The 23,095-nt window shown below is 41.7% G+C and overlaps 1 protein-coding gene across 2 annotated transcripts in view; it reads left to right on the top strand.

The window, feature by feature from the left end:
* TRAPPC2L (trafficking protein particle complex subunit 2L) overlaps positions 1-23,095 on the top strand; it is a 294,316-nt gene that overhangs the window by 71,070 nt on the left and 200,151 nt on the right. For both annotated transcript variants that reach the window (XM_044081698.1, XM_044081699.1), the window contains one exon: positions 12,405-12,577. In XM_044081698.1, coding sequence (XP_043937633.1) covers positions 12,405-12,577 — 173 coding nt within the window. Of the gene's footprint in view, positions 1-12,404; positions 12,578-23,095 lie in introns of those variants that run through there.

Genomic DNA, 23,095 nt, shown 5'->3' with positions numbered 1-23,095 from the left:
TGGTGTCCCAAGTTGAACTTAGGGAGGACAGACCTTTCCCATGGAGCATATGAGTTTGATGCATCTCAGACATGTATGATTTGGGCCTCTGTTTACCACTGACAAGGTGAATATTAGCTCTCTGTTGAGGGCAGAATGTTGTCCCAGTACTTGCTAGTAATTCAGTGCTACATCTGTATACTTCTTTGCAGAAGCCTTCCCTCCGAGGGATTTGAACCTCATGCTTGTCGGTCCTAACAGTCCACCATTTTCATCTGTAGTGTTGATGTTTCTGTCTTAAATACTTTCTGATGGCCATCACCTCCATATTTTGGTTCTCTCAGCTTTAGGCCCTTGTGAGTTTGGAGCGTTCTTTGGCTTGTCACAGGTAATACTCAGGATGAGAACACATTTCCTTCCAAAAATGGTTTCAGAGCTGTCTGGATCAATATCTGCATTTCCAGATTTCTTTTGTTGGGTTAGAAAATGAGAGAGAGAGAGAGAGAGAGAGAGAGAGAGAGAGAGAGACCTTTAAACCCTAGAGATGCAACAACAGCTCCAGTATTACCCGAAGTGGATGCGCGAATTTAGGAAGCTAGGCCAGTTGTTCATCTCCTTTCTACCAGGAAGGCAAGAACTTAGAGCTGTCACACAGACATGTCCTGGGACCACAGGAATGACTTCCCTCAGTGCCTGTTTCAGGAATGTCTCCATTGAATGTGTGTGTGTGAGCAAATTGGTGTTTACTGCATACCTTCACCAAGCGTTATTGCCTCTATTGTGACTGCATGAGTTGAACCGTCGTTTGGAAAGGTGGTATGATATGTCTTAGCTTTCTGAGCTCTGTGGTTATGCAGTCGTCCAGGTCTTTTCCTACATTTTACTGCTTGGAATTCAGCCTAAAAAAGAACCCATCAAGGATAGTTCCCCATGTACTTGCTTTATTTGTTAATTCCAACTGTTAAGAACCATCCTTGTTGAGTCGGGAATACATCCGTCTCCTTTTTAATGAGTACCTATTAACCAACTTCAGCTGTAGGAATTCCTTGTAAATTAGGCAAGTATGTATGTGTTTGATTAATTAATGTATCAAGTGTTCATTCTTTATTTTGATTTGTAGGAAGGTACTCTCTGTGGCAGCAAGAGGTGAACTGGCACATTCAAGGGATGTGCTCACTTATGTAGATCTAGCTTGTTGCATCACTGCACACACACACACACACACACACATATATATATATGTGTGTGTGTGTGTGTGTGTGTGTGTGTGTGTGTGTGTATATATATATATATATATATATGTGTATATGTATATATATATATATATATATATATATATATATATATATATATATATATATATATGTGTGTGTGTGTGTGTGTATATATATATATATATATATATATATATATGTGTGTGTGTGTGTGTGTGTGTATCTGTCTGTGTTTGCACAGGTGTCCAGACAACCCAATATGCAGAACTGATTTAGTGGCTAGTATTAAAGATGAACCAAACTGAGGACTTGGTGAAGTTCCTCACATACATCACTTGATAGGGAAGACTGTATCTGTCATATGAGCATGTCATTTTTGTCTTCATAGTTTAGCTTTTCATCTCCCTATTCCCTTTTTTTTTGCATTTGTTCTGTCTGTTTATTAATTTTTTATGTTAGTTTTGGTATTCTGTTGAGATGTGGATCTGCTTGTGTGACAGTTAACCACCAGTTGGGTAGATCATGTGGTTAATTATTTGACCGTCATCTGTGAAGGCTGAAGTTCTAGCACCATATATTTTGATTAATTGTACTTGCTAGATGGCTGTATTGGAGAAACCTAAGCCTGATGTTACCATAAAACAAGGTCCAGCTCAGGAGTTTGGCAAAGTCTGACCTATTAGAGCACACTGCTTTATTGGAGTAAGTTTGGAGGTCTACATGTTATTTCCATCATGCTTTGAAATTCTGATGTTCATCGTGTTTCACTGTTGCAGTCCTAACCAATGGGTTATCCGGCTCCCAGTAGCCCTCGATTGGCCAGAATACCAAATGGTGAGTAAAAATGACATTGGCTGTTGTCGGTTGTAAAGGATGTCAGGACGTCCGATATAAAAGGAGGCAGCTGACGTCACTTCCTCAGTCTTCCTTGACGCAGAGCCCGAAGCAAAAGCATTTCTTGCACGAGTGCTGGTCGGCAGTTTACCTTTTTTGTTTCCGACTACAAAGTTGAAGTCAACTAAAGCTAAGTACCCCATTGGGGATCCTCTTTTCTTGCCTTAACAAATGTCAAAAAAGGTTAATAATTGTCTTACCTGTGGAAAGCAGATTCCCCATAGAGATTTTCATTCCCATTTGTATTATTTGTTTAGGTCTTGACCACAGCGTTCCTAATTGTGATCTCTATGCCTCCTAATTGTGATCTCTGTGCCTCCTAATTGTGATCTCTGTGCCTCCTTTAATCCGTGTACTATTTGTCGTCGGGCTAAGCTTTTAGCTAAACATTTTGTAGTTTGGCCTAAGTTTGTCGATATGGCATCCGCTGGTCTTCAGGCTTAGGATATCCCTAAGAAACGTAAGGATAAGGACCGCGACAGGCTTCAGAAGGTCAAGTCCTCGTATGATGTTAGGATGTTCATCAGTCACGCGGTAGACAGTGAGGCGCCTTTGCAGCCCCTGCAGCCTGTGGATTTTCAGCCGCAGGCCTAGGTTGAGACCATTTCAGAGTCCCCCTGGCCTTCATTTTGCCTTCTGACCTTTTGCCTGTCGCCTCTTCAGCTGGATCCGGAGCCGCTAAGCTGACTCCGGTGTCTGAGGCCTCCGTTCTTTGTTCAGACAGCTAACTCATACCGATGACCTCTGCTGCATCTTCGGTGGTTGCCAGGCCTCCCGAGTCCTTCAGATTTGCAGGTAAATCTTCCAGTCGTAAGCCTGTGAAAAAGCAGGCTCCTGTTTCTTTTCGTTCCCCTCAATCCCAAATGGTTAAAATGGCTAATGACCTTTTGACTTATTAGGGGTTCACAGCCTCCTCCTTCTGAAAGGAGTAGGGATATTTCTCCTGAGGCTTTGGCTTTTTCTGGTTCGGATTCTTTTAGCATTTCTGCTGATGAAGAGGAAGTTTCTCAGGCTTTTTCTCCTTTTGAGGATTCAGATGCAGAGGAGTCCATCCCTTCTGCTTCTCCCCAGAGGATTTTTCTTTTGGTGATACTATGAATACTCTCAGGGAGCATTTTAAATGGGAAAGTCAGGATTAGCCCCAATCTAAGAAAAGGATTAGGGAGTTTTTGGATTTACCTCAGCATAAACCTCTGTCTATTTCCCCTAGTGTTGGAAGTGGTTGATGATATTTTTCTGGAAAATTCCATAACTCCAAATTCGGTTCCTCCTGCTCCCAGGAAACCTGACAGGTACTATAGAGTCCGTGATGCTCGTCTGTTTCTTTTCAGTAATCCATTGGCTGATCCAGAGGTTATTTCTCAAGGCCCTAAAGGAGTTAAGGCCACTGTTACCAAAAATCTTATTCCTTCTGACAGGAAATCTAAGAACCTAGATAGGTGGGGTAAAAAAGTTTATACCTCTGCCACTCTTGCTATTAGGTCTACTAATCATCTTTTTTGTATACTGAAGTACCAGCAGCACACCTTGGAGGCTATTAAGTCTAGGATAGCAAGTGTGCCTCTTTTGGCGGAGAGTAAGGATATGCAGGATTTGCTGAATTCTGCCAGACTTGTCAATAAACATTTTTACATTGTGGTTTTGACATTCTGGAAGCCTCTTGCAGGGCTACAGCTACTGGATCAGTTATTAGAAGGCACGCTTGGCTCAGGGAACAGCCCCTTCCAGAGCCTGTCAAGGCTAAACTTTTAGATGTATTTTTGCATAAGGACAGTCTTTTTGGCAGTAAAGCAGAGGAAGTGCTCAAGAAGATGGAGGATAAGGCCAAGTCTATGTAAACTGTTAAGGATTTTCTGCAAGTTCAACCTCCTCGCTTTTGCAGGAATTACCCTTCTAAGAGTTGGACGTTTCCTGATACCAGCAGACAGAACCGTTCTAGGACTAGAGGTTACAAATCTTCTAGGGAGCAGGTGGCTACCCCTCAAAGGTCTAAGCATTGGCAGGCTTCCACTTCCAAGGCAGGAAGTTCCAAGCCTGCATCTCAGTCAAAACACTCTCAATGGCTTTTTCCAACTTCTGCTGTTCTTGCCTGCTTGGAGAGTCCTTTAGGGGGCAGGTTGGCCCTTTTTGCAAATGTCTGGGCCACTGTCACGGATGACAAATGGGTACTCAGAACTGTATCACTAGGACACAAGTTTTCTTTCCACACCTTTCCAGTTCCCAAAGGATTCCCAGATGCTCCTCCAAACCAAAGGGTAGAAGTAGAAAAACAAATGTCTCTGTTTCTTCTGGGAGCAATACTATCAGTTCCTGCTCAGCGGGTAGACCAGGGTTTCTATTCCAGACTTTTCCTAGTTCCAAAAAAAGAAGACACCTGGCACCCCATCCTAGATCTATCCATTTTGAACTCTTTCTTGGTAATTCCAAAGTTCAGAATGCTCACTCAGCATCACTTGCTGCCAATGTTAGAAAAGGATTCCTGGCTGATAACTTTGGATCTCAAAGAAGCTTATCTGCACATCCCCGTCAGGGAAAGTTGCAGGCAATCTTTTGTTTCAGGGTGGGCAAGCAACATTATCAATTATCTGAACTGCCCTTTGGCTTATCTACTGCTTCCAGAGCTTTCACAAAGTGCCAGGCTCCAGTCATTGGTTTTTGCAGGCAGAAGAAAATTCAGATTTATCCATACTTGGACGACTGTCTAATTCAAGAAAATTCTCAGGAACAGCTGTTAAAGGATCTAGAATTTGTAAAGACATCTCTTCCCTGGGTTACACTCTCAATGAGGAAAAATCAATAATGGTGCCATCCAAGGAGGTAACATTCCTGGGAGCGAGTCTGAACACAGCCGCCCAGATGATATATCTCACCCAGGGGAAGCAGACAACTCTTTCAGTTTACTTCAAGGACTTGGCAAGCCTGTCCCAGCTCCCTGCAAGGAAATACCTGCAAGCTCTGGGATACATGGCCTCTTGCATTTTCATGATTCCATATGCAAGACTGCATATGAGGAAATTGCAATGGTACTTCAAGAACATTTGGTGTCAACACACACACAACCTGGATATGATGATTCCTCTGCTTCCATGTCTGCAGACAAAGTTTCTATGGTGGGCAACAGCCTCTCTACAAAACAAAAGCATGCCTTTTCACCCACCTCCTGCCACTCAAGTTCTTACCACAGTCTCATCGGACTATGCCTGGGGAGCACACCTGGATGGCACATGCATACAGGGACATTGGAATGCCCAGCAGATGCACTTGCACATAAACCTGAAGGAGTTGAAAGCAGTTCAGCAGGCCTTACTGGCTTTCAAGCATATTCTTTTTCCAGGAACCCTGCTCGTCAGAACAGGCAACACTACAGTCATGTGGTACATCAACAAGCAGGGAGGGGACTCATTCTTACCCCCTGTGCAAGCAGAACATGAATCTTTGTTCCATAGCAAAATCCCTGGGCCTGCATCTTCTAGCTCAGTTTCTTCCAGGAAGGCTCATTGTCTTGGCAGACCGGTTGAGCAGACAAACCCCTAGATCCTCACGAGTGGCAGCTGAACAGAGCAGTCTTTCACAGCATCATTCAGTGTTGGGGCATACCTCAGGTAGATCTTTTCTCCTCTAGACAACCATACCTCTTTTTTGCACCAGACAGCATTACAGCAGAGCCTGGAAAGTGGATGCTCTGTTCTTCCCTTGGACGCTGCTGTCAGTTTATGCCTTCCCTTCTGTTCTTCCCAGAGTGTTAGTGAAGCTCCGGAACAAATGACCAAGGACTATTCTCATAGCTCTGGACTGGCCCAGACAGCATTGGTATCCACTGCTTTACAGTCTCTCCCAATTTCCTCCTTGGCATCTTCCTCTGAAGTCAGATTTTTTGGTTCAGGAAGTGGAAAGCATTCTACATCCTCCTTTTCAGTCTCTCCATTTGGCAGCATGGCTCATTGTATGACTCCATCCTTTTCTTCTACCCTTTCCCAGCAGGTGGTTGACGTGCTGAGGGAGGCCAGGAGGCCTAGCACTAGGAAGTCCTACGCTGGCAAATGGGAAAGGTTCTCTCATTGGATGCAGGCTAGAGGGGAATCTTCTTCTTCTCAGTGTACCCTTCCTCTGATCCTGGAATACCTGGCTGATTTGCTTATGGGGGTCTTTCTTTTTCCTCTATCAAGATCCATGCTTCAGCCATTTCTGCTCATTGTTCTTTTGAGCAACCCATTTTCTCTCATCCCCTGATGAAGATGTTTCTCAGAGGTGCTTGCAATGTAAAACCTCCCAGAAGGGCACCTACTCCAGCCTGGGATCTTAATTTTGTTCTAGAGAAACTCACTCTTCCTCCTCTTGAGCCAGCTGCCACTGCAGATTTAAAGTTTCTCTCCTGGAAGACTGCCTTCCTCTTGGCTATAACTTCAGCAAGGAGGGTTTCAGAGCTGCAAGCTTTGATGGCTGTGGAGCCTTTTCTTATTTTCCATGCAGATAGGGTCTCTCTGAGAACCAACTCCTCTTTTATGCCTAAGTTGGTTTCTAGCCTGACTCTTAATCAGGCCATACACCTGAATACCTTCTTTCCTAATCCTCAAAATAGAGGTGAAAGGATCCTACATTATCTTGATGTGCACAGACAGCTCAGGTTTTACCTGGACAGGACTAAAGACCTTCGGAAATCAGCACAGTTATTGGTCAGTTTTGCCCCTGGAGTCCAGGGCAAGGCTATTTCTAAGCAAACCATTTCTAAATGGATTCCACATTGTATTCATTTTTGTTATTCCTTTCATGGCAAGGTTCCTCCTCAAGGGGTTAGGACCCACTCAACTAGGGCAGCTTCCACTTCTGCAGCCTTTTTAAGAGGTGTCCCCACTAAAGACATTTTGGAGGCTGCCACATGGTCTTCTGTTCACACTTTCACAAAGCATTATAATTTGCCTTTGTTTTCCAGAGCCAGGGCAGGGTTTGCCACTGCTGTTCTGCAGGGCATTATCTCCAATCCTTGATTCTGTTGGTTCCTCTTCCCTTTTCTCTGGGCTTTGGTATAAAACCCATTGGTTAGGACTGCAACAGTGAAACATGATGAACATATTACAGTTGTATATACTTGCCATAAATGTAGATGTTTGAGTGTATTCACTGTTGCAGTCCTGGTTTCCTTCCCCCCTTTTGGTCCTCTCCTATTCTCTTTTCCTAAGGTACAGGCTAAATTTGGTATTATTTGCCAAAATTGCTTTTGGTTTAAGCCTTGTTTTCTGGGGGCTTCTGACTGTTGCGGCAAGAAAGACCCGAGGAAGTGACGTCGGCTGCCTCCTTTTGTATCCGACATCCTGACGTCCTTTACAACCGACGACAGCCAATGTCATATTTACTTACCTTGGTATTCTGGCCGATCGAGGGCTACCGGGAGCCGGATAACTCATTGGTTATGACTGCAACAGTGAATACATCCAAACATCTACATTTATGGTAAGTGTACACAACTGTACTTTGTCGACCAAATATCTGACAATTTTGCGTTTGAGATTAGAGATTAGCGCATCCTCAAGAGTCTGGGTTTTACTTTTTACAAGTAATAGCAACAAACCCTGACTGCATCTCATGGGCTATAGTGCTTAGGTAAATCAAAGTCAGACCTGCCATCTGCAGGATGGCTGTTACCCAGACATGTTGGCACTAGGATGATTCCATCATATACTGTATGGCGAGTACCAAGACGGCAAAGCTTTCCATTTCTTTGCTGGAGTGGACTGCACTGAGGATAAGGGACTTTTCTCCTTGAGAAATTGGGTTTGTGACAGTCAAGCAAAAGCAGAGTAAGCTGATTAGGTTCATAGGTTGGCACTAGGCTATCGGCCCTAGGGCCTATACAAGCCTAGCCATAACAATTCCCTGGATATTTCTTCCCACAGTATTTACTTCTCTGGACCCCTGTCTAGCAGGGCGACTGACATGATCCCCGGGGTGAATTTCCTATCTCCCATCCAATCATCAAGGTTCCTTTTGAAGAGGGCCAATGAGGCGCTCTGCTTGACATGTATGGGCAATCTATTCCAGAGTATGGGGAGTCTCTGGGTCAGGAACCTATCCCTCCAGCATGTTTTGTTGATTGTGATGACAAGGTTTAGATCCTAGGAGCGTGTGGCTCTGAGGGATTGGGATTTCTTTAAGTGGAGCATGTCCAACAGCTCAGGGTTTGACATGGCCTTGTATGTTAAGCAGAGATCGCCTCTGAGTAGATGATATGCCACAGAGTATAGCTGGAGTTTTTTTTAAATGGTCAGCATATGACATCTGCTTTAAGCCTGTGATTCTTTTAGTGAGGTATTTCTGTGGCCTTTCCAGCTGTTGCAGATGTCTTGTGAGGTACATACCAAATGGGGCATTATACTCTATAATGGGTCTAATGAGGGATGAGTACAGTGGGACAATGACCTCCTTTTTTCTGGATGAAAAGTCCTTAGTGATGAGTTGTGCCACATAGAAGGATTTCGTGACTGTTGTGGCGATGTGGTTATCAAAAGTTAGACCACTGTCCACCTGTGTCCCTAAGTCTCTCATCACACTTTCGATGTTTAGTGTCCTGCCACCTATGTGGTAATTCATGGGTACATGTTTTTTTCCAAAGGGGATAACTATACCTTTCTTGGCATTAAGCTTGAAGGTTGCCAATGTCTTTGTTTATAAGTTCCATGATAATGCGTTCCATGCCCTTGCAGATCAGGCTAGTCAGACTGATGGGATGGTAGTTCCCGGGATCCAAGGCGGATTCCCCCCTTGTGGAGTGGAATAACTGTAGCTGTGCACCACTCAGTGGGCATGAAGCCTGAGGTGAGGCTATGATTAAACATGACACTTGGGTGAGGTGCCAGTTCATTTTGTAGTTCATGTAGTACACAGCCTGGGATGTCATCTGGTCCCATGGATGCTGTATTTTCTACCTGTGTGGCCGTGATTATTGGAATTTCGCAATCTTTTGGTATTGAGATGGGCCCTTTAGGGGGTGAAAGGGGGGGTGAAGTTGGCACTAAATCGATTTGCCTGGATATTGGCAATATCCTTAGGATCAGTATATTTTAATGCCATTCTGTTGTAGCTCAGAGCAGATCTGAGCATTACAATTTAGATTCTTTACATAACTATAGAATGCCTTTTGGTTGTCTTTTGCATCTTTGGCAATTTTATTTTCGTAACTAGCTTTTGAGGATTTTGGGGGATCTCCGCTTCTTACTGAGGCTGGTGAGGGAGTTTTTTGCATCCTGGGATTTTCCTCTTTTCTGCAACAGTTTCTTCCTTTTGTTGTACAGTTTGTTTATAGCTGGGGACCACCAGTTTGGCTTCCTTTTTTTTGGAGAAGAGCATCTTGGTTCTATTTGGGATGGCACGATTCATGCACGAGTGGATATGCTCGTATAGTGCCTTAGTGTAGGATTCTGCAGTTGAACTTTCAGCTCCTGTCTGCATGGGTGTCGTGAAGTTTGTCACTTCTGACTTCAGTAGCATAAAGTTGGCTTTGGAGAAGTTTTTTAAGGAGATTTCCTTACTGGGGGGTGGGATGTGGATGTCAGTGGTGATTTGCTTATGGTCAGACCTGACCAATGAGGGGGTGACCGCATCTATCTCCCATGTTGGTAATGACCAGGTCTAGGATATTGGAGCCCCTGGTGGGACAATGGATTAGTTGATCCAGGGCATTGGAATTTATGAATTCCAAGAACCATTGGGAAAAGGAGTTGGTACCCGAGTAGTTTTCCCAGTTAATGGCAGGGTAGTTGAAATCACCCAGTATTAGGGTGTTAGTGGAAAATATGAAGATACAACCTATGTTTAGAAAGGTGTAGTGAGAATCTTGCGGCATGGTGGGGGATCTGTAGCAAGCTACAATTTGGATTGCAGTCTTACCTAGTGTTAGTTGCACCTGGAGAATTTCAAATGCATTATGTTGGGCAACTAGCATGGAGGTGTGAATATCCTTGGTGAATATGGACACTCCTGCACCTTTAGTGTTTCGGTCTTGGTTTTGTGGCCGAAAAGTGTGGTAAGAGTTGTAGCCTGGTATTGCAGGGGTGCTCTCTGGAGCCTTGAACCAGGTCTCAGTTACTGCACAGATGTTGATGTTCTCCATTTTTAGGAGTGCCTCAAGAGAGTGCTTTTTGAGGTTCAGACTTCTAGCATTGAGTAGCATTACCTTCAGATTTTGCATGCTTGTATCTGTTACGGTGGTGGTTTTATCCTTTGAACCTTGCCTAAAAAAGACACTATAGGGGTGGCAAGAGCTTTAGCCAGTAACCTGAATCCCAGGGGTGACAAGTGCAGACCATCTTTGGCAAAGCATTGTGGTTTGTCTATCATGTCTTCCCAGCCAGCCAGACAGACACTGGATCCCCTTTGAATGACACCAGAAGCTTAGCCAATTGTTGAAGTCCATCCATTTTGTCCTTATACTGTGGTATCATTCTGGGCGAAGGCAGGATGCTTCTCAGGGCTACGGTCATACCTGCCTGGGCCACATGATCCAAGAGCTGTTCCATGTCTCTTTTCATATAGTCCAGGGAGGTATGTCTCAAGTCATTCACTCCAGCATGGACAATGACGGAGTCGTATTTGTACTTGTTGTGGAGTGACTTGAGTGCATGCGTTATGTGGTGGATCCTGGCACCCGACAGGCAGCTGACTGTAATTTTCTCCTTGTTCAGCCTGGTGAGTGGGACATCAGTGTGCTTGACTATAGAGTCACCTGTGACTAAAGTGCTGGGTACATTGTCTTGCCTTAGGGGCTGTTGTTGGGTGGCACACTGGTGTTGTGAGCTATGTGTCACTTTGGTTGTGAATGGTGTTTGTTTGCGTTTCAGCTTCGGAGGTCCTTTTTGCTTGGGCAGGTTAATGTTAAGGGCCTCCACATATGTGGGTTTAGTGTTGCTATGTGTGGGTGTTGATGGTGTGGGTTTTGAAGGGCTATGAATTGTTTGAGGTGTAGTGCAGGTGTTAACCTCCTCCTCTTGACTGTCTAGCACAATCTTGGCCAGAGAGAGCTTTGCTTCCAGTTTGGCTATGTAAGTGCACCTCTCGCAGATTGTAGTGTTGGGTGGCAGGAGGAGAGGATTGTCTGTGTACATGAGGCAGTTGCTGTATTGCACCAGTATGCACAGATTCACCAGGTGGACAGGAGAAATCACCGGAAGCTGACTTTTGGACATGCCTGTTTTAGGTGCTTTTTTTGTAAAGTTTAAGAGCTGTTTTCCCTTACCTTTGCAAGGTACTTTGCAGTTATAGGCTGTTTAGTGCCTACAATTAATTTCTCCTTATTGACAAGGAGAGTTGAGTGCTTGTATCAGTTTCAGGCTTCCTAGTGCTTTCCAGCAGGTTCTAGAGCAAGTGCTAGTCACAGGGGTTCAAATTTTAGTGCTACTACTGAGAAACCAGCTAGTTCTAAGGGAACATTTGAATAGCAGACTTTCTGGCACCTGGAATAGTTTAACTGTAGCCTCGCAGTGCTGCACGATGCGAAAAATGGGCAAACACTCGCATTTTTAAGCCAGAAAGCTGAAAGGGATAGAAATCGGCCCAGAAAGGCTAATAAAATTACAATTTCAGAGCTGGAAACCACTCCTCTAGCGTTAGATAGGCAGTACAATGCTCACCACCCCCACTGGTAAGCAGTAGGACTTCCCTCTACCACAGTAAGGTCTGGATAGCTCTGAACACAGAAAATAAAGTCCTGAGACAAGCAAAGCCTGGGAATATGGACTGGCTAGGAAAGGTGGGAAATGAGCAAAGAAGATAGTATTTTTGTTGTTGAAATGGGCTAAACAATGCAGTAATACAGTAAATAAACACAGAAAAGGCTAACACACTTGAGTTTGTAGTCCTAAACAGTAAATGCAATTAAAACTCTACAAAATTAGCAATTTAAAACTTTTTAAATGAAGAAAGGCCAAGTGCACAACTGAAAAATGATTTGAGGCAGTAATACAGCAGAATACGTAGCTAGCCTACATATACAGAGAAGTCTATATATACAGAAAAGCAGCTAAAACACACAAGCAATACAGTTGCAGTGCAATCTAGAGCACTTGAGTTGTAGCAATAGTAAGGCAATTACAGTTATAATAAATGCTCTAAAATATACTCTATATTTCCAAAACGTTTGAGAAGCACAGTCAGAACAGAAGGAGATTCAGGTAATTTTTTTTTTATCTAGATTTATATGGCAGAAGGCATGAAAAGGTGGATTGCAACTTTGTTGGGTATGTTTTGATAGAGTTGTGAAGAGCACTGATGACTTCATTCTCTGCTGCTATAAAACATTCATATTTTGTTCTCTTTATTCCCTTGTAGAACTATCCTTTATACATTAAAAGTATTCCTACTGAGAATGAGCTGAAGTTCCACTACACAGTTCACACCTCATTGGATGTTGTGGATGAGAAGATTTCAGCAACAGGAAAAGGACTTGGGGACCAGAGGGAGCTGTACTTGGGTCTTTTGTATCCTACAGAGGATTATAAAGTGTATCCTTTTGTACTGATGTTATTGCTTCATTACGACACTGACAGGTGTTTCCTGACATTTGTGATTTGGCTGTATGGTGCATATTTTTCATCTTGTGCTAATTTAAAACCATTGCACTGTTCTTCACAATTATGACTGATAGCTGTAAAGAGCAATATTTTATACATTAGTAAGTGTTTTAATACTAAACCTCATTTAGTTGGCGGTAAGGGACATTCTGTCAGTTTTGTCCACTGGTTAAGCAGTTGTTGACCTATAAATAACTCGCTATTCTGAATAGTTAAATTTGAAAGTAAAAACATACAGCTGTTTCAAAACTGTAGCATCTGAGAGTTGTGCAATATACTGCAGAATAATGAGATTGTGTACTAGATTTATGTACAGCTTTATTATGACACAGCAATAAATGTGCCATGTTTTGATTATCATAGAAGGTATAAAAGTTGTTGCAAACAGGGCCTAGTTATCCAGTTCAATTTCAAAGCTGTAGCAGTAGTAGTTTCCATGTCTTCCCTGCCAAGAAGTGATTTGCAGTGTTACTGTTTGCCCTGAGTTTTATAGAGATCCTGGTTGATATTAAGATTGAGAAGTCTGCTACTTTGAAGCCTTGGGGATATGGCAGAACTACCACTTAGCTCACCTTTTTGGAATGATTCATCATATACTTGTCAGGAACAGGAACAAAAACATGCATCAGCCGTAATGTATATAGAGATGCATTTAGCCCAATTGTAGCTACCTGTCTTCTATTCCTGAAACTTTCACACTTAGTCTTGTTTCTTTTAAAAGTCTTGTTTACAAATAATACTAGTTATTTAGTCTGCCAACCATTAGAAGCCTAACCAGTAAACCATATTCAAAAGTTCTCTTCCACCTCAGGGAGGGCAATGGAAGATAGATTATGAAAGAATTTTAAGCTGCCCGTGTAGTTATCTGTGTTTACCTTGAAGGTGGCAAGGATGCTACTCTGCTTGACATGCAATTCCAGAGAAGGGGATAGGTTAAAATATTCCTTTATCATACCAGTGTAATTTAGGTCTATTTAATATGGTATTTGAGGAACCAATTTTGTTCTGAGAAGGGATAGGAGGCCAAGAAGCGTTAGTATTTCATGGCTGGAGATGCTAAGCACAGATCCTCCCGGAGGAGTCTGGAGGAGTTCAGGCAGAGGGTTGCCAGTCTGTCCAAATATGTGAGACTTGAGACTGTTGATCTTTTTAGTTAAAAATCTTTGAGGTCTCAAGTTGATAGGTTTTGAGAGGTGTTCCACCTATATGGTATATAATGTGCAAATGTTGTCTTGCTTACCAAAATGGTGTGCTACATTTTGCATTTTCTTTTTGACTTCACTGTTTTTGCACCAATTGCTAGCATAAAGTAATCTATGAAGCAATTGGGAGTTAGTGAAGACACTAACACCCAATTTACAGTTGTCTGCAAACTTAGATACCCATAGGCCAGGAGTGTTGGCTTGAAGATGTGAGAAATAGATGTCAAGTAGGAGAAGGCTCAACATGGACCATAGTGGTACAGTGCTATTAACTTTTTGCTTTCAAAAGTAGCACCTGTAACTAACTAGATAGGTTGTATTAGACAGCCAGTTAGCTGTCCACCTCACAGTATATGGATTTACATTTGGATTTATAAATCTGTCAGTAGTACCTGCTTGGGTAAGACCTTTGCCAGGTCTAGATATTTTGTATGTACTACTATTGGTGACTTTGATAGTTTTTAAAAGAAATTAACAAGGTTAAGGACTAAGGACATAAAATTTTCTTTTAGCAAAGTTAAATTGATGATGGTCAAAGGTTAAGAGACTTTTTTAATATCCAGGTTAATGAGGTCTGAGGTAAATTGTTGCATAGTCTTTCACTGGAATCTAATGAGACTAATCAATCTGTAGTTACTAGGATCCACTGTTGGGCCACTTTGTGGTTATTTTCCAGGCTTTGGGAATGCAAGTAGTGGAGCGGTTAAGCAGAAGTTCAGGTAGGTCATATGTGATACTGAAAATGATAAGATGGCAGCCTGGTGCATTATCAGGGCCCACAGATGAAGTGTTCTTAGTTTTTAAGGGGACTGAGAAGACTTGTTCTATAGTAATTATAGAGGGTGGCTGAGATAGGGGAATAGCTATAACTGTGGATGGAGAAAAATTTGCATTACGTTTGTTGGCTAGATGTAGTAGTTTTTTCTTTTTTGGTCAGAGTGGTTAGTACTAGGATTATCTAGTTCCAGTTGTTGCTGAGTGATTCTTAACTTCCTGAGATAATCAAATAAAGATTTCTCCATTTAGTTTGGTTTAGTGGTTGTTTTACGTCCGTATTTAGCTTTGAATTTCCTGATGCTGTCTTTAAGCTCCTCACTGGCTTGCCTAAGTGGGCTTTTAAATTTAGAAGATTGGGACCTTTTACACTGATAAGCATTAAATTAATTTCTCGTTTTTTTACATATTATTTATATGGGTATTCAATGTATGGATTCATTTTTAAATTCCAATCATGTTTGGGTCTGATAAATAGTTGTATTGAGAAGGCAGTCTAAGTGGGAGTAAAAGTCAGAGGCTTAAGTGGCAACTTTAGCAATGGGGACCATTAAAGGAGGACTAAAGCAGAAATTACTTGGGTCATTAAGTAATTGAAAGTTTGGTTTTGAGAAGTCCCTAAATGCAGAGGTATTTGGATGAGAAGTAGCACCAGATTTAAAGGAAAAGCTCACTGATTTCACAGTCTGATTTAGTGAGGGAAGATTTTATACACTGAAGTATGTTCAAAAGGGCCACATTTATAAGAACAAAATCAAAGATCTTTTACCCACTTGTAGAATGCTTAACCATTTGTACAAGGGTATTAGCATTTATAATGTCAAAGAGGTACTGAGCATTCCATCCATTGGCAGTGTAGCAGCGGCCTTAGGTCAACTGGTGCCCTAGGCAAAAGGACTCCATGGCACCCCCCACCACACCACCTGATGCCCCTGTCCTGGTCTATCTACACCAAATAAATACTGGAAAAGCGCCCCTAGTAGAGCGGCACCCTAGGGGCCGCCTAGTTAGTCTATGCCTAAGGCCAGCTATGAGTGTGTAGGTCAACCAGTTTACTTATGGGTAGTTTAAGTCCTCTAGTATATGTGTGTTGGTATTAACCAAGATTTTGCTAAGATGTTAAGATGGCTATTGTGGCCAGTAAGGGATATAGAGGGTATTCCGTAGCTAGCAAAAGAATAGTAATTAATCTTGTTTAGGGTGATTTTAGATAGCCAATAGTTCAGTTTTAGGGTCATGTAGAATCTGTCATGAGGTGATGGTATCACTGAAAAATACTGATATGCTCCCATAAGTGCCACTACATCTGAGGACAGGACAAGTGCTAAACCCCAGAAATAGATGGATTGCTTGGAACCATGTCTCTGTCTCTTTGACTGCATGTATACACACACACACACACACACACACACACACACACACACACACACACACACACACACACACACACACACACACACACCTCCGGTCTGGATATTTTTGTTAACACTGCTACCATTAACCAGAGACCACTTAATGTGTTCTGAATTAGACTTATTATGTTGGAATATCTGACAGCAGACAGACTGTACATAAAACAGGCACCATGGAAGCAGCAAAGGTTTCAGCCAGAATGCAAAAGATGTAATAAGAGAGGTGTACATATCATCATTGGTAATGCAGGAAGGCTGAGATATACTAGAGATATACTAGATCGCCCTCTCCCCCTAAAAATACCCTAGTTACATAAACCATTATTAAAGCCTGTTATCCTGTTTTTGAATCTTGAAATCTTTTTGGATGATGGCATAGTACCTGCTTCAAACACATTCAAAATAGTCAATCACATCCTTCTGCATATTCCTGTGAGTACGACATCGACCACTGCTAGGTCCTAATCATATCTGTCAATATAGAGAGCTTTAAGTCATCGTTATGTCCTGGATCCATATTTTTGGATGATGGCATAGTACTTGCTTCAAACACATTCAAAATAGAATGTGCATCCTTCTGGATATTCCTGTGAGTACGACATTGACCACTGCTAGGTCCTAATCATATCTGTCAGGACAGAAAGCTGTGAGTTATTGTTATATCCTGGATCCTACCTTCAGAAAGAAAACTAATGGGCACTCTGTTCTTATCTAACCTGGTGAGGGTGGTGTCATGTCTGAAAATAGTTGCCTAATAGTACAACATTGCAGTAAGTGGATGCAGTCTCATTGGGCCTTAAACTGGAGTCTGCACTTGTATGATTTTTAGATGTATGTGTACTGGCTGTGGATGTGTGTGGTGAAATTGGGGATATTGTTATATGAACTAATGGATGAAATTGTTTGGTTTTAGTTTAGTTTTGGGCAGTTTTCTCTTAATAACCTGAGTATAAGTTGGTGCCATGTAGTTCCTCTGTTTTGTATGTGTGTGTGCTTAACAAATGTGTTTTTTGAGGTAAGAGAGTAGCCTCCAAGTTCAATAAATACATCTTTCACATAATGAGTCATTGTAAGGTGGCAGTAATGTTTTTTTGGAAGCACAAGACAGTTTTTATATTGCTTCAAAATGACTACTATTACTAGGCTGGCTACAGAAGGGGCAAGAGCTGACAGAAATTCTACAATGGCCAGCTCTGCCACAGAGGTATGAGAAAATAGAATAGCTTACTACTGTCTTAAGAACTAATGATATAATGGACTGGAGCAGAAACTGGCGATAATATAACAGGTGACTAAAGGATACAGTAATATGACATATGATTGCTATAGACTCTAAACAAAAGTAGAAGTGGACTCTTAACACAGTAAGTAATGGTGGTATTTACAAGGCAAGCAAATGTAAAAGTAACAGCAGTATGTAGCAGTTGTAATCAGTGACAAGTGGCAAATGTAAATACCCAGTAGTTTCAAATGCAGTAACTGAGAGTAAGAGCTGCAGTTTGTGTACAATTAGCAATGCAGTAACAGCAACAAACAAAAATGAGATTGGGTGCAATATCTGAATAGTAGGTTAATTTGGTTCTTCCAAAGCAGTAGCAACACTGAGCAGCAGATAGTCTAACCCAATGCCTCTATGTACTGCATTATTAGAGCTACGGGTATGGATAGTCTGTCTAAATAATTCCAAGTACTGTAACTGTAAAGAAAACAGTCATACTATATATAGTAGAGCAAGAAGCAGTCTGATAGTATGATCCAATAATCTGTAGTGGAGTACTCTGGAGCAGCAATAGACAGTAATGCAACAACAGCAATGATCAAAAAGTGAAGTCTTTGACCAAAAGAATGTTAGTTTGGTTACTGTCTATTGGGTATAAGTATTGGCAACAGTGTAACATTACTTAAAATGGTATTAGCAACAATGCAGTTTTACTTTAATTATTACCAGTAATGAACGTCAATGTAAAAGCAACAAGGCACAACAACAGTGCAATATTATTTGAATCTAATGTCACTATAGTCAAAACAACAACTATGTTAATTCCAATGATGCAAGCAGATGAAGTGATATCATTAAGTTAATAAATTAAAAAGCAGACAGCAGTTTCCATTATATGTAAAAACGCAATAGTAATCGATTCTCTGGAACTATCAACAGTGCAATATTGTTTGAATGTAATTTCACTATAGTCAAAACAACAACTGTGCTAATTCCAATGATGCAAGCAGATGAAGTGAAATCATTAAGTTAATAAATTAAAAAACTGGTGGCAGTTTCCATTATATGTAAAAACGCAATAGTAATAGATTCTCTGGAACTAGCTTATTTAAATGCAGACAATCAGATGAACATCAAAAAGACAAACATTTCCTTTTTTATATAATGAGCAAGTTTGTTTATAGCACCTTTTTTGTATTTTGCCATTTTGCACTCATGACATCTTGACATTTTTTTTGGAGCTGGCATCTGTAACTAAGTGACTTACTGATTAATAATAGGCAGCTTAAGAAAGGGTGTAATATAAGTAACAAAATGACATTAAGCTTGTTAATCTAGGATGTTCTAGAGCATAGGTATTAATCATTATTTGTTACTTGTTATGCAGATCTACATTGTATTGTCATAACTGAGTGGTTTTGTGTTAAATGTCATGGCGGGGAACAGAAATACATTGGTACTGTCCATATATAATATATTGCACTGTAGATATTGGTAGTTGTTTTGCTAGTAATTATAAGGATTATGCAGTATTTCTATAGTACATAAATATTCCAAAACCAACAAAGTATTGCAAGGCATCAGATGAAGTCTTGGGTAATACTGAAAAAAAATCATTGCCATATAGACGGCAAGTTTTACATCTTGTGAGTGCTTCATTATTGTTTATATTATTTGTACCATTTAAGCATTTGTTTATCATATATCTTAAAATTCCTCAATAAACAAACACTTAAAATGGGATTTCTTGGTCAAACGAAACTTCAAATCTGGCTTAACAAAACTGATAAAGTCACTAGATCTCATATCTCTAGGATGTACAGTTGACATATATGAAACGTTTTGTGAAACTTCAGGGAAAACTAGAATTATGATTTTGTGTGCATTATAATTGCAGATGTTGGGGGTTGGCATAATAGTTAATGTTTGCCTAACAAACTCAAGTTACAGTGTTTGATTGTCACCTGTGAAGGGAAATTATATAGGTTTAAAATGGCCTGCAAGATCAGCTAGCCTAGTACTTATCAATGCAAACCTGTGCACCTAAAGACTGAATGCGCTGAATATTATTGCTGTAAAGAAGACTTTACTGATAACATTGCTGTTTATTCCTTTTTAATACCATTTATTGTTTGCAAGATAATTACATTTGGTTCGTTTATACTTTTTGACTTGATTTTTTTTCAGAAAACTCTCTGGTATATAAGGATATCTGTAAGCTACTAGATGTGTGATATTCCACAGGTCAGAGGTGTTACAGAGCTATTTAAGTGCAACCAGTCAAATAAGCAACATGTGGTAGCAGTTGCACTATGAGGTAAGCTTATCTGAATGCAGTCAGACAAGCAGAAAATGAGTTTCACCAGTGTATGGTTTGCCAACATATGTATTAGGTTTCAGTTAGTAAAACAATAAACACAGAAATCTGATTTGATTCCTAATGCTGAATGAATGTGTCAGCACTGAACTGGATTCAAGCTTAACAGTAAAATTGTCACAGTAGTGTAATTAAGCTGAGACAGAAGATGAAGTGTAAATGTTTATATGATTTCATACACAGGTGTAGAGGTTGCCTTTCCTTTTGTAGACTAGTCCTTGGTCTACTTTCCTAATGGGTTTTGCACTGCAGTGTAGTTTCTCAGATGACCTGAGCAAACTTCCAGGTATTTAAAGTCTGTAAACCCCTTGTCCCCTGTGTGATTATATAGTTAAGTGCCAGCACAGCCAGCTGGAGTTTTATAAAGAATGATATGTCCTTTGAATATCAAACTGATTTATACAAGATGCTTTTGCTACAAATATATTAGAACTGTATGTGATTTTTATATCAAACTGATTTGTACAGATGTTTGTGCCGAAAATGTATTGGTAAGGTTTGCTTGTGCTAGAATGTATTACCAGTGCACCCTGCTGGAATGTAAAAATGTTATATGTATTATTGTAACTGAATTAAATGTATATGTTTTATTAGAGGATGCTGGCACAGCAGAGGCTAACCAGCTAACTTTCAGAAAAATAAGTGAAATGCAAATGAGCTGTTAAACCATTAAATGCACCCCACTGTGTTGAATAGGAGCAAAGATGCTGGGTCTGGGAAAAAGTCTTTGTTCATTAGCTCAGTAAAAAGAGGGGAGGCCCCAGGCACTGCCATAAACATTTGGATGCATATTGTGGCTGGCTGTACTAAAGTTCTGTCTCAGCTTCAAAGGGGGATATTGTGGGAACCTACAGTCAGGTGACCAGATGAAGTAATTCTGCCAGCCTCTTGAAAATTATATTTTAGATATTAAAAAGATAGGAGGCTCTAAATAAAGATCTGCCGAAGCAGCAGAGACCTCCAAAACAGACACCCAAGCAGCCGCTACCCCAAAACAAAACACGTGCAACACATATCTCACAAAGCCAGTGTGCCAAACAGTCACAGCCCTTAAGACTAAACAACACACCTGATACACTTGTAATAGGTGACTCTATCGTCAGGCACACTGACGTCCCGCTCACCAGGCTGAACAAGGAGAGGGTCACGGTGAGCAGCCTGTCGGGCTCTAGGATCCACCACATAACACAAGCACTCAGGTCACTCCAAGGCAAGTACAAATATGACTCAGTCATTGTCCATGCTGGTGTGAATGACCTGAGATGTACCTCCCTGGACTACATGAAAAGAGACATAAAGGAGCTCTCTGAGCATGTAGCCCAGGCCGGTATGACCCTGACCTTGAGTAGCATCTTACCATCACCAAGAATGATGCCACAATATGAAGACAAGATGATCAATTTCAACAATTGGCTTAAGTACTGGTGTCATTCAAAGGGGATCCAATGCCTGTCAGCTTGGGATGATATGCTCGACAAGCCACGATGCTTCGCTAGGGATGGCTTGCACCTGTCACCCTGGGCTTGGATATTGGCAAAGGCTCTTGCTACCCCCATAGTGCCTTTTTAGGCAAGGCTCAAAAGACAAACCCACCTCCATAGGTATCACAAGGGATAAGAAACTAAGAGTAATGCTACTCAACGCCAGATGCACTCAAAACTCTCCTTGGCATGGAGAACATCGATATCTGTGCAGTAACAGAAACCTGGTTCAGGGCTCCTGAGAGCACCCCAGCACTACCAGGTTATACCTCATACCATGCTTTTCGGCCCCAAAACTTGGACCAGACCACAAAAGGAGGGGGAGTATCGATATTCATCAAAGATACCCACACCTCCAGGTTGGTGGCAAAGCACGAAGCATCAGAGACTATCCATGTGCAACTAACAGTGGGTAAAACTGCCTTCCAGTTTATAGCCTGCTACAAACCACCCTCCCAAACCCAGGAACCCCACTCGGCCTTCCTGAGAACACTGGAAAATATGAAGGTCTCTCCAAACACCATTATATTGGGCGACTTCAACTACCCAAACATAGACTGGGAGCATTACTCTAGCTCCAACACCCTAGCCCAAAGGTTCCTAGAATTTATAAACTCAAATGCTATGGAACAACTTGTTACCACTCCCACAAGAGGGGAAAACATACTGGACCTGATCATCACCAACATGGGGACTCTATGCTCCAGACCAGAAGTGTATCCCTCAATGGTAAGATCAGACCATAAACTAATCTCACTGGATATTCACATCCCGACCCCACCCCCTGCCCAGAAAACCACAGTGAAAAACTTCTATAAAGCAAATTTCACACTCCTCAAAACCGAGGTGGAATCCTTCAAAGCCCCCGGGCCTGTGGAAAATACGGCGCAGACCACAGAATCCTTTATAAACACATTATATGAACACCTTCAGGAATGCATGGATCATGCGATCCCAAATAAAACAAGACCCAATCCTCCAAAGGCAGACGTCCTGTCTGGTGGACCCCAGCCATAAACAAACTATACAATAGGAGGAGGAAGCTACTAAATGATAGAGCAAAATCCCAAAAAGGGAAGGCATCACTGATCAGTATTAGCAAAAAACTACGGGCACACATAAAATTGTCTAAGGCCAGCTTCGAGAGAAAAATTGCACAGGACACTAAGGATAATCACAAGGCTTTCTTTAGTTATGTTAGGAACCTGGGTGGTAATTCCCAGATATGCTCAGAATTAGTCCAAAATGACAAAAAATACACCGAACCCACAGACATTGCCAACATCCTAGCTGACAGGTTCAGTGCAAACTTCTCCCCACCAAAAGGGCAAATATCTATCCCAGCAGAGTGCTGCCCCCCTGACATCTCAGATGCTCAGGTAAGAGCCGCCCTCTCCAAAGCAAAAAACACAGCATCAATGGGACCAGATGGTGTCCCAGGCTGCGTCCTACATTAATTCCAAGAAGAGCTAAACCCAAACATAAAACTACTGTTCAGTCTCAACCTTACTACAGGATATGTGCCCAAAGAGTGGCGTACAGCAACAGTGGTGCCTCAACGGATCCTGGAAACTATTGCCCCATAAGCCTGACTAGCTTGGTCTGCAAAGCTATGGAAAGGATCATCATGGACCTCATAAATAAAGATATTGGTAACCTACAAACACTGGATCCTACCCAGTTCGGCTTTGTTAAGGGCAGATCCTGCCTCTTAAACCTGGTTGATTTCTTTGAAACAGTCACCAAGGCCATTGACGAGGGGAAGGTGGTCCACACAGCCTACCTGGACCTCGCAAAAGCCTTCGATACAATACCCCACTCGGGCATTATAGATAAGCTCACCAGCTTAAATATAAACCCCTATGTCACTAGATGGATTGCAAACTGGCTCAAGGACAGAACCCACATGGTTAGAATTGCTGGAGCCATGTCAGACTCCAAACCAGTTACAAGTGGTGTCCCACAAGGCTCAGTCCTGGGACCT

The sequence above is a fragment of the Protopterus annectens genome, chromosome 8.part1 (genome assembly GCF_019279795.1).
Source record: "Protopterus annectens isolate FY-2018-M chromosome 8.part1, PAN1.0, whole genome shotgun sequence".
Taxonomy (NCBI): Eukaryota; Metazoa; Chordata; order Ceratodontiformes; family Protopteridae; genus Protopterus; species Protopterus annectens.
Note: the sequence above shows the minus strand (reverse complement) of the source record. Positions and strands in the feature narration are given on the sequence as shown.